The sequence below is a fragment of the Platalea leucorodia genome (genome assembly GCF_965183815.1).
Source record: "Platalea leucorodia genome assembly, chromosome: 16".
NCBI classification, from domain to species: domain Eukaryota; kingdom Metazoa; phylum Chordata; class Aves; order Pelecaniformes; family Threskiornithidae; genus Platalea; species Platalea leucorodia.
The window spans coordinates 8012671-8025054 of record NC_138838.1 but is presented as its reverse complement, the minus strand read 5'-3'; the positions used below and the strand labels follow the sequence as shown (position 1 = coordinate 8025054).

At 37.5% G+C, this 12384-nt stretch overlaps 1 protein-coding gene across 1 annotated transcript in view; it reads right to left on the bottom strand.

Moving 5' to 3' along the window:
* The window catches only part of ULK2 (unc-51 like autophagy activating kinase 2), a 41082-nt gene that overhangs the window by 24715 nt on the left and 3983 nt on the right, over positions 1-12384 (bottom strand). Inside the window, exons 4-7 of the mRNA XM_082328193.1 lie at positions 3550-3582; positions 3157-3193; positions 1436-1609; positions 234-307 (exon numbers count right to left, since the gene is read on the bottom strand). Coding sequence (XP_082184319.1) covers positions 234-307; positions 1436-1609; positions 3157-3193; positions 3550-3582 — 318 coding nt within the window. The remainder of the gene's footprint in view (positions 1-233; positions 308-1435; positions 1610-3156; positions 3194-3549; positions 3583-12384) is intronic.

Sequence of the window (12384 nt, the reverse complement as noted above, 5' to 3'; positions counted from 1 at the left end):
CTCCCTGCAGCACTAAAAAATTTTCAGTGTCTCTCTGAATTTAACAGTCATGATCTCCAAATGACAAGAAAAAAAAAGGAGCTAGTAGAACTATGGAAAGGTGATCTGCATGCTGCCCCTAATACTTCTGAAGCAACATTAGGCATTTGCCAATCTGCAAGCAGTGAATGATTTTGTTCTGGTAGGACAATGTTTGAGATAAGCAGCATAATCTGAAATATACTGTCACTTACCATGTACATAGGGGAACCACACAGAGTTGCAGCCATCATGTTGCTATGCAGATAACGAGCAAAACCAAAGTCAGCTATGTAAAGAAACACATTTGTCAATGAAATGAAAGATAATTTTCAAGTTTTTAAAGTCTAGAAATGATCTGTCTCTTATTGAAATCTGCTACAATTACCAGTTAGAGAGAAAAAGACAGGTATAATATATAGCCAACTACACGGAATAGTAAAATCTATGTTACACTGAAAGAATAATGTATTATCTTCCAAATAGCAAGCCAAGAAACAGCAGCGGCGTCATTTGCACAAACTGCTGCTCAGCCATCTCCCCAGCTGCAGAGCATGCTGTCTGGCGTCAGCAGGAAAGGATTAAAGTCAGTGGCTAAATATAAATGGTTCATTAAGAGTGATGAATATACAATCTGCTTCAGTGAAATCACATCAGGTAGAAGTTTGAGAAATCAAGTTTCAGATGCCCAAATTTTCCACGTAAGCAAAAGCATCTGAAACTATCAAGTAAGGACAGCAAAAGAAGAAGTTTTGTCTCCTCTGTGTTGTTCAGAGGATGTAGTGAGTTGGAACAGATCTCAGATTTTAGTTGAGCAAAAGCATGGAAAAGGATCTTCTTAAAAACAAGGTATTTTTAAATGGACACTTAACAGACAACAACGAGAGATTAAAACACCTGAAGTGTCCTCTGAAGAGGAGTTTGGTAGTATCCCGAACAGTTGACATCTCTCCCCAGTTACAATGCCAAACCTCTTTCTGCCAAAAATAGGTCATAACCTACATTTCTAAACTTCTCAAATAACCCTTAGGAGGGTCTACCACAAAAGAACCCAGCTGGAACTGTGACTGGAGTCTCGCATGCTCACAGTTTTGAAACAGGCTAATGGCTACTCAAAGTTTCAAAGGTTACAGATTTATGTCTAATTAAAATAGTTTAATACTAGAAACATCAGCTAAATAGGTTTCTTTTTCCTGCAGATTTAATCAAAAAGGTCTTTATGACTCAAGCTTTTTTATACTGAGAATCTGCATTACAGCATAAAACCCATTATTCTAAACTTACTGTCTGATTTGCATCAATTTAATACACACCATATCCAGTGCACCCTTTGTGCTTTAACTACTAAGACACTTTTGAGTAGGGAAACTATCCAACAGTGATGATTCACCTTTAGATCAGAGAAAAGCATATTTACCTATTTTGATGCGTATGCCACTGACACTTGACTTCCTACGACTGGCATAAGACAACAAAATATTCTGTGGTTTAAGATCCCTATGAATGATTCCTTTACTGTGCAGAATACGCATAGCTGCTGCAATCTGCTGGAGGAACACTCGGATGGTGTCTTCACTAAGAGTTCCTTTAGCTGGAAACAACATACACGTTAGCAGATGAGAAAATAAGTATCATTTTGGGCAAAAAAGCAATAAACTTCACAGTGATCAACTGTGAAAACAATGAAGACCATCAAATCATAGTGAATTACATTCAGAACAATCCAATCTCCAGTATTTTTCTACAAATGTATATACTCAACAACATACACATCTCACAGTTTTACATTAGCTAGAGTACTCTGAATTATCTGCTTTTACAGTAGTTTATTTAACTTGGTAGCATAATAATTGTAAAACTTCTCAATCATCATTAAATCCTAAACTCGCTAAAAAGGCAAAGGAGCCAAGAAAATAAAAACTTCACAGTTTAGAACATTAAATGTATCTACAGTCATATTACAACCTGAAGCCGTAAAACCTGTTCTTAACAGGTTCATAACAAATTATTTGGGGATGTTAATTGTTCATAACAAATTATTATGGGGATGCAGATAACCGCTCTGCTCAAAAATTTCATCCACGATGAAATTTATTTTGAAGGGAAAAAATAAGATTTACTTTTGAAAGTCTCTTCGGAAGGTATTATCTCATTCCGCAGTCTGAAAAAGTACTGAACACCGGGGCTAGATTATACTGTATGAGTCCTTCCAAGGATTTTAATGGGAAGTGAATTAGGCTTTTAATATACACAGTTACCATAACAATAGCTGTTCACAAAAAGATTCCTTCAACATGCTGAAACACAAAGGCAAGTAGAAGAATATTTGCAGCAAGAAAAACATGAACATGTCTGCTCAAAATTTTGTTTGTAATAACAATCCACTTGTCATGATTCTGTAACTTCTGTCTTCACTTTGGGCAGAGCCATGCTGAAGGGTAAAATCTCTCCTAAGCTAGAACTGCCGCTTTGTAGAAAGCATTATTATACAAGTTATTCAGTATTTTTAAGTTCACATCTTGGAAAAGAAAGCAGGTGGAATCAAAACACTGGGAGCAGCCCCCAAAATGCGACTTTAGAAACAGAAAACCACACATTTTTCAGCATGCTACTTATGGTTACCTACATCTTCTCCCTCATTTACAAATAAGGGAATGTTACATTCAACTGTTTTGAAAGCAGTGGCAAAAGCATTTTCTGTCTGTGCATTATTTTATTCACCTTCATTGCTACTTTGTTTTATTTTATCTTCTATTATGAGTGGCATTTAAAAACCCTGGGAAATGTTTTTAAACAAATGCAAAACCTTATGTCTTCCTGCAGCTTCAAAATTTAGTTTTCAAGGTTCCAGGGTGGTGTACAAACACACAACAAACAGCACTCTGCTGCTGACCCTGACTGGAGACAGAATACAACACTAAACAGATTCCTGGTGAATTCAATTACTCTTATAAAGAGGGTACTCTAAAATCACACCAGGGCGAACATGCATTGTGGAATTACAGACGCTCCATGAATAGAAAAATATTTACACCACAAGCAAAAAAATCTCAGAGAAACACCAATGGATTACAGGAATACAGAATATAAACATGTAATGCAATAGCTTCTTGATAAGGAAATATAGTAATCAATTACCTTGTAAGTAATCTGCCAAATCCCCACCATTGCAGTACTGTTAAAAAGAAAGGTTTTTATTCAAAACACAAGCACTGAAACACTCGCTATGTAATTTTTACTTTGTAATCTTTTCACGAAAATGAGAAGATACTTTCCAGCTGTTCACGTTAAAATTGTTTTATCAATTATTTGTAATTAATAATTTGAGGTGTAACACTTCATCAATACTTGCGGTATCATAAAATGAAACTGAATAATTTATGGAACAAACACTGTTGATAAATTTAGTAGTGCATAGGAAATTAATAATCTAGTTTTCAGAATTGCCTGCTTTAACAAGTCATGGTTATTTTGCAGCTATGCAAATGAGTTTGTCTAAAGCCAGAAAGAAACATGTATGTTAACACATACCTCCATTACCAAAAAGACAGAATTGGGCATTTCCTAAAAGAGAAGGAGAACAAATCCCATTTAAGAATGCGACAAGACAAAGCCTTTGGTACCTGCATTAACCAAGTGTAACATGAGATTTTTCAATCAACAGACACCTTACATTACAGTCACTGTTTTAGAGGGTAGCAAATATGTACATTCCCCATAATTAAATACTTCACATTTTCAAAAGCATTAGTATATGTAAAAAAAAAAAAAAAAATATCACCAGGCAATATCCTGAAGACTAAAGCTATAATTTGAAAGAGCATCATACCGTAAGTAACATCAGTTTCCACTGTATGTTGCTCCCTTAGCTTTCGACTGCCTTGGACTGCTCTATCGACACCACCTCTATATTAAGAGCCCTTACAAATAAATAAATGTTTGCTATCAGCCGTCACTGAAATCAGTCACTAATGGGACAGTAATATTTAGTCACAAATATACTAGACAGAATTACAAACTGTAAGCAAGACAATCTGGCTATGACAACGAGTTTTCTAAGGAGGAATTCCAAAGTTATGTTTCCCGCTTCTGGGTAAAACAAGCTTTGGTTCTGCCATCTGACAAGCCGGAGGTCCGTCAGAAATCACAGAGCAGTTAACTGTCTGGAATAAACTGATTCCCAAACACGATTTTGTAGGATAATTAATTCAGAAATCATGCATACTTCTGTGAAGTATCTCCCTCAGTGAGTCACTGGCAGAAGTATGTCTCTGCCACGGACCTAAATGCCTTAGAGCAAAGGTGTGATTCGGTATGGCAGTCCTTGAGATTTTTTGGTATGGCAGTACTGAGGTTTTCCAAAGCACTGACCTCCTTTGACCTATTTGCAACCTGAATTCCCTCTCTTGTAACTGGGCAAGAGTTACTGAAAGACAGATTAGCTAACTTCTACTGTAAATTATCTACACACTCCACAAAAATGCAGCAAAAATGTCTGTGCTTAAACCCAACTGTAACAAGAACATTCATCTTTTTTACAAATATTTATTTTGTTGTGAGGAAAGAAAGAGCCTACCTGTCTGTGCCAATAATCAACATTGTTTTCCACAAAGTCTCCTGCATAAAATAGTTTTGTTTTGCCTACAAAGTTGAAGGCACTCAGAGATCTTTTATAAAGTAAAAGCCTCTGAGCTGACTGACTAAGAATGACAGAACACAAAGAGAACTAGAAGGAAACATAAGGCAAGTATACAATAAACAGGATGATGTTTTTAGTTACATAGCATGGTACCGCCCTTTCACTTTAAAAGGGACATTGCATGGCAAAACAAAAGCTGTCAACTTAGCCACCTTTCTCAGTGCTCGTATTAAAACTTCAGCGCGTGTTCAGTTTGACCACACCGGCAAGAACTACCACAAGGGTGCCATTTTCAAGGGCTCGCTAACAGGTCAGGCTAGGAAGCTTTAAAAAGAATAATAAAGTAAAAATGGGCCCATGGGCCCAGGCTAGGGAAACCGGCTACCCTGAATATCAAACACAGCACAGAGCACCAGGATGGCGCAACCCATTAAAGCCCATTTCTACCAATCCACCACAGGTACAGATATCCACTACAGATAACTGTAGTAAGTACAGTTCAAGATGAACTGGATGTTTTAAGGTTAATTCAAGACTGTATTAGGCTGCTTCGCTTTCTGGAAGCATTTAGTTTAGCCACCCTCGTCTGTGTTACAGAAATGCATTTGAGGTTCTTTCCAGCTCAGAACATCAGGCACATTACAGATTTGTTTACATTTGGAAATTAGCTTCAAAGAAAGCAAGTTTCTAGGAACATTAGTCAAATCTGTTGGGAATGAAAGGCAAACTCCAACCAATATAGAATATTAAAGCAGCAGTAGATCACATTTCAGGAACTCACAATTGTTCAATGTTTCTGTAACAGCTGTGGCCAACATGAACCGTAATTTGCAATCCTATAAATGCCTCAAAACCTAAGTGCATACATTAAAGCAAAAAAAGATAAGTAATTACTTGTTCTGTAAATTACTGAAAATACATAGTGATAAATGTTGTTTTTCTACGTTGTTCCTTTGCAACAACATCTTCCAAGACAGAAACGCACTTTCTTTCAGGAACCCCAAGGATGCCAAACAGCAACTCTGAGATCCCAATTTATCAAACTGAAAATTCTGCCAACTGAGGATCACTTCACTTAAAGGACAACTGTGATGTGTAAAAGAATAACACAGCTAAGAAGCATGGAAACCGTCCGTTCTCCAGTGACAAGAAAGAAGCTCAGCTACTGGATTTCCACCCGAACATAGCAATCCCATGAATCAGAAATAGATGTTCCGCAGCGTCAGTGCCTCCACTACACAACACACTGCACAAAAACAGCAGCTTATGGCAGTATGTAATGCTCAGCTCATGACAGACATTTATTCACCGCAGAACTAAGAGAATGTGTTTTCTGGATTCCCTTGGAAACAAAGTCCTTTCCAATGAAACTGCTCCCTTCAGAAACACCGAGCTGATGATTTGTCCTGTTGTACTAGCCCTCACCTGTTTAAAGAAAGTCATTCCTATGGACTACACTAGATTTCCCTCAAATAGCATTACTCATCTTTTTTTCACTGATATTCTTGATTAATAATAATCAAAAAAGTCACTGGGTTAGTCATAGTAAGAAGTAGAGTGTGTTTCCTTATTGTAGCCTGGATAATCCTTTTTTAATTAAATCAGCGCAGTAGATTAGAGGTTTCACAAAGAGTTTTCCCAGACTGGTCAGAAGTCATACCTAATTCATATTGCAGAAGTAGTATTTTGCCCAGTACTGGTACCAGTCTCCCCAGCTGCATCTCATCCCGACTTTAACTCACAAGCAAACCCTTTTCAATATCCCACCAATGCAAGCTTTAGTTCAGAACAGCTGAAGTTGTTCATCCCTTCACAGGTGCTCACATTTGGCATTACAGTTCTTGGCCAGCCTGACTGGGAATGTGATCTCCATTTTGGGAATACATTCAGAAAACACAAGTCAATTCTGTAGACGCCTTTTTCCCTTTTAAATTATTTTGATGAAAAATAAAGCCATCTCTACGATCACTCTCTAGACTTGTGATTTCTGTTGACTTGCTAAGCAGAGCAAAGTGCTCAAAAAGGAAAACATTAGTAAACCAGCATGTTTCAGATCTAACATTCAAGAATAAAGCTGACCTAGCAAGCTATTTTAAACTGCTTCTCGAAACAGAGAACAAAGCTTTGAAAAATTTACATTGACATACAGATCATAAAATTACTGCAGCTGGAGTTGTTCTGGCCTACACATCTACCTAGAAAAATAATCAAGCAAAACAAATGTATGTTGTGTTGCAACAATTATGGAACAGTTTTGCCCAGCATGCCTTGCTTTGTTGCTTAAAGTTTCCTTGACAAAAAACTACTTTTGCTCCTTCTTATTCTGAATCTAGGTTTTACTTGCAAGTTGAAGCAAAAGATAGCAAAGGTTAATAGGAAACCATTTCACAATTCTGAAAGCTAACAGATAAACCTACTAGAGAGAGATTAAGAGGCAACATATTTGCCAAAACTTGCTGTGTTTTAATCCCAGACTTCCAACGGTTGTCCCAGGGGAGGTGAAGCTCCAACCCAAATCACAGGCTCAGCGCAGTAGTTCCATTTAAAAGACATTAATTGAAAAAGAAGTCAAAACATCCATGGTTACTTCTGACAGCTGTTGCTAGAACTCTAACGTATTGGCAGAAACATACCCTAGCTTTCTTTTTGGTTAGGAAGTCCTCCTTTAGAACAAGCTGAAAGTCTGCAAGGAGCTCTTAATGAGCTGCCAAAGCAGAAATTGTGGCAAAGAAACAGTTACTACGTTTTTGCTCCAAGTTTATAGATTCTGTTTAGCTGCAGTTTATGATTGGACTGCCAAGAGCATTAGGTTTAACCTGATGGCTTGTGCACTGCTATTATCTGATTGATTTTCTGATATGTTAATTTGTGCTATATTTGCTTTAATTTTTTGGCCAGGAATATACTCCTCATTTTTTCTGAGCATTAAATACATTTGGCAAAAGTTCTAATGATTTAATGTAAAAGGACTGGTCCAGATCTTTTTAAGGTTGTTTCTTACTGTATTACAGATACTCTTGTTTTGTTTTGCCAGCACACCACAGCAGCAGTTTCTAACATGTTCAGTTCCTATCATGTCTAAAGGACTGAACATTTTGTTAGTTCTGACTAAATGTTAAGTCTCAGCCTAAATGTCAGTTGACATGTGCCTGTAGGATTCAAATAGCGTGCATGCTGCCAATTATTCACATAAAAGAGCAATCAGCCATGAAGAAATGTACCACAATAGGCGTATCACTCATTTTCTGTTATGTGAAATGCTGTACTTAACTAATATATATGGGAGGTAGTGAAAGAGACCGGCCTGCTGCACAACACAAAGGAAAGGCAAAACTATTCACAGCACACCAAACATCTGACACGCTCGCATACTTGAGGATCTTCTGAAACAGTTTTGAAATACAAATTATAGCATCTAGGCACAGCAGGTAAGCTAAGGACTATGTAGTAATTCCAACTGTTTGGTTCTGTGGGCCAAAACAAATTCTAACTGGTTGTCCTTAGCCTTCAACGCCTACACTGGCGTCATTCCTTGCAGTCCAATATTGTCGTAACCGACCTTCCAGTTAGCATCAGCTGCCAGGTAGTATTTCAAAACCTTTACAATTTCTACAGGGCAGGATTTTTCTTTTTATCTGAAAACTTCTCTGGACAGCATGTTTTCATATGACTATTTCCACACACAGTGAGGATGGAAACTGACAAACACAGAGGCCTTAATCAAGGAGCTGAGGGGAAAAAAATAAAAATATTGAGACATCCTCATTCAACTGACAACAGGTCAGAAACAGCTATGATGAGAGCATGGAGGCAATCAAAGCTGTGAAACACGAAGATTAAGAGCACACACCAGAATGCTTGAAGCAACCACCTCAAGAAACATATGCAATGCTACCAGACCAACTGGAGTCCTTGGGTAAACCAAACAGCAATATTTAATTCCCACTGGTAAAACAACAGGTACAGATAAACATGGTTCCTTCCATAAGCCTCCCTAGTAAGACCTCATGGGCACTTGCGTATAAGTAAAGGCTGAGGTGTAGGTGCCAGAAGGACCACTGGCTTTGTTCCCACTAGCTTTCACTGCTTTCAAGGACAGCAGAAGCAGCTGCAGTTATTTTGTCTGCTATGTACCAACAAGCTAAGACAAGAAACAATTTCTGTTCAGATACTGTTTCTCCAATAACACGCTAGAAATTAGTTCTCCCTAAACTACTGTTCAAATAGCAAACTTCAGACTCCATACAGCGAAGACATTAATTCATTCTTCTAAAACGCTATCTCAAAGATACATTACAGGTTTTCATTCTGACGGCTGACATTCTAAAGAGGTTTTGAATTAAATTATTTGCTAAAACAGGCACTGTCTGGCACTCTGTAAGAGATTAGTTCTACTCAGCACACACTTGGGATCATGAACTGCACAAAACTGTAAATTCATGTCCTAAATATAGCACATTCCAAATAACTTACTGATACCTTCATACTTTAGTATAATACTTTATCCAAGGACCTCAATGTACTTCATGCTGGTGAGTTAGAGGTTATTTTAGACTCTTTTTGCTTTTGAGAAACAGTGGGCTCCATTTCCCCAATTAACATGATCCAAGACTGATCTTTTGCAGGATGAATGACATCCCATAGCAACACCATGAGAAAAGAGTTGCATTCTTATACCATTTTAGAGATTCAAGAGGGTTTTTTTTATTCTTGAAAGAAAGAATACCAAACTCTTGCCCAAGAACATAAGTAAAAAATGTCTCAGCAGGTTATGTCTTGCTATACATCTATTATCTTCTCAGGGTTTTATTAAGCATTTCACCTCATGAAAAATTAATTTCACATTTAGATGTGAGCTGCATACGCTTATTTTTCAGAGCCCTGCTACTGCAAAACATTTGCCTCTCACAGATGGAGAGTTCATATTTAAGTATCTCCACAAATGCCTTTGGTCTTAGATCCGCTGGTCTCCACACCCTGCTGTGTGCAGAACCCCTGGCCCTCTGAGATGGCACAAACAACAACGGTATGCTCTGCTTACATAAAATGCTTAACTGCAGATCAAACCTGCCAGTGTTGCATGTAACCACCTTACGGAAATCAAGGGCAATTATCGTGCTGGCACCAGAACAAAAGATTTTTATGCCGACCAATGCACATACAACATTAACGGCACACCAATTCATTCGGGTATGTCTCCAGATGAATGGGCATTTCTAGTAATTTAACTCAGTGGACTCTACACATACTAAGTAACGTATCAAAATGGTGTTCATAGGACCTGAAGCAACAGCAGCGTGGAAGGTTTTAAAATGAGCAGAATGGGTCACAAGTTCTCCTTGGATCTAATTAAAACCTTAATGGTGTATGTATCTTTATTACACTGACTTGTGGGACTGGTCACAGATCATGCAACAGGAACACAACCATAAATGAACAGAGATGAAAGAGAGACTCTACCTCCCTCCTGTGAAAACAATTCCCAAGGAAGCCTTTTGCAATATGTAAAATAATAACCACCCTTTCATTCTCAAACTTAAATGATATATTCCAAATTGCTATGCAGGGATACAGTTTTAATCTCAAAGTACTGCCATTAAGTACAAATAATTTCATTTAATATTATGAGATGTAAAAATATTTATTCTTCATTGCAATTAATTTACACTTTTTTCACTTAGTTTTGCCACTTACATTGCACACCATCTTTTCTATCTGAAAACTCGGCACAACAATCAGTTCTTGGATTATTCAGCTAAATGGTCTGCCAAACACTGCATCTGAAACATGAGCATTTTCTTATTTCAAACTGTCTAAGGTTAAGAAAAACTTCAGACCAACAGAACTATAAAAATAAAACAGACTCCCAGTCACACTGAGAACTTCCTACTGTGACAGACTCCACTGGCTCCAGCACTGAGGAAAAAAAAAATAGCTTCTGTAACTTAAAAATTGCTTGAAATCCTAATGTCTTATCTGCTGTACCGTATCACTATGTTCACAATACTATAGCAAACAAAAAGGCCAGTACATGCTAGAACATGAAATGCTAAAGAAAATTAGTAGGTGTAACAGCCTACTAGACATGTGAATGCCTTGCATAGTGTTCATTCTTGCTGGGTTATAAATTAATGTAATCATACAAGTTAAAGATGTATAATATTTCACAAACATAGCTCTGTGCAGAAAGGGAAAAGCTTATTTGTGCAAGTGTTACATTCTTTAGACCATATTTTGTAAAGCAATTTCTTCTATACAAGTAACATCATACTGCCAAGCTTTATGGTTGCCATGAATGTATTTGAAATATATCCAAGGTATGAGACGCAGGTTTTCCCTTCTCTTTGCTTTAACAGATCATAGTATCTAAATGCAATAGTCAGAGACAAGCAGTAACACCCCCTTCTCAAATGGAGAAGACGGGACTGATCATTCAAGAAGTCCTGTCACTCTAAGGGCACCCCTTCCTGTGGCAGAACAGAAAAGCAGAAAAATTACGTTTTTAAATAACCTTTAGGTAAAGAAACCATAGACAAGTGTACGGCTCTGTCCTCTCTTCCCTTGTGGATGTTCTGCGCATAAATCAAAAGAAGCAAGAGCCTCTCCAAGGCTTAGAAGATACACAATGTTAAATCATCAAAATACCTATCTAGTCAACTACCCTCAGGTTGAGCTGCAATGCTTAGTAAGTAATCTTCACATATAAACAACTGTAAATGATAAATCTGAAATTCAGCTGCTTACTCACACACCAACGCCCTCAGTCAACAATTCCAGTTTCTTTTAAGATGTCTGGATATACTAAATTTAGGATGCTGAGAGATTATTTCCACTTAGTAATACTCAGGAAAGCCTGGTCTCTTCAAGAAGCACAAGAGACTATACTTTCCCTCTCAGAGCAGCTAGTATCATTCAAAATGCAGAGTTCTGAAGCCAAGACCCAGAAGTGAAAAGAGGCTATACATCCAAATGGGAAGTTGTGATGCATCATCTGTTACTACATGAACGCTATCGCTTTGTACCAGAAGTCAAGAGAAGTTAGTACATGTCCTATAGCACTACACACAATAAAACCCGAGCCTGCCTAATGTATATCCTATGAACATGGATTTCCATAGCTACACAGATACACATCTACATGTAAGCTAAAAACCTTTTAGGATACAAACGTGTAAAGACAGAATATGTTGAAGAATGTCAAAATGTCTATTTTGCATTGTTTTAACTATGCAATGCCCCAAGGGTGGTTCTTAATAATTTTTCATAAATGTAACTCTGTATTTAAGATGAGAATTGAGCCCAGGAGATAAATGTATAGTTCTTATTCAAGCAGAACAAATGGCTGCATAACCTACATCACATTATATTTAGCTTTACTCAACACTTGCAGGCCTTCGGATACAAAAAATGTACTTCCTACCAAGTAGAATACATTACTCTAGATAGGCTAGAAAACTAACTAACTCCTTTGCCTTATCAGGCAGAATCCTGGGAACAAAAAGAGGAAGATAATTTGAAGCAATTTAATACTTATTTCTGCAACTTGAAAAGACCCAAATGTCTGCTTGGCTTTTATACTTTATTCTATCCTTTTGAACACAGGCAACAGCAATATATACATGTGTGATCATGATCTTCTACCTCCTTCAGTTCTTCCTCACCGTGACACAGGGCTATACAATACATTTCTTTGTTACAGAGATCTCAAAGATGCTGCTCCTTTTCTG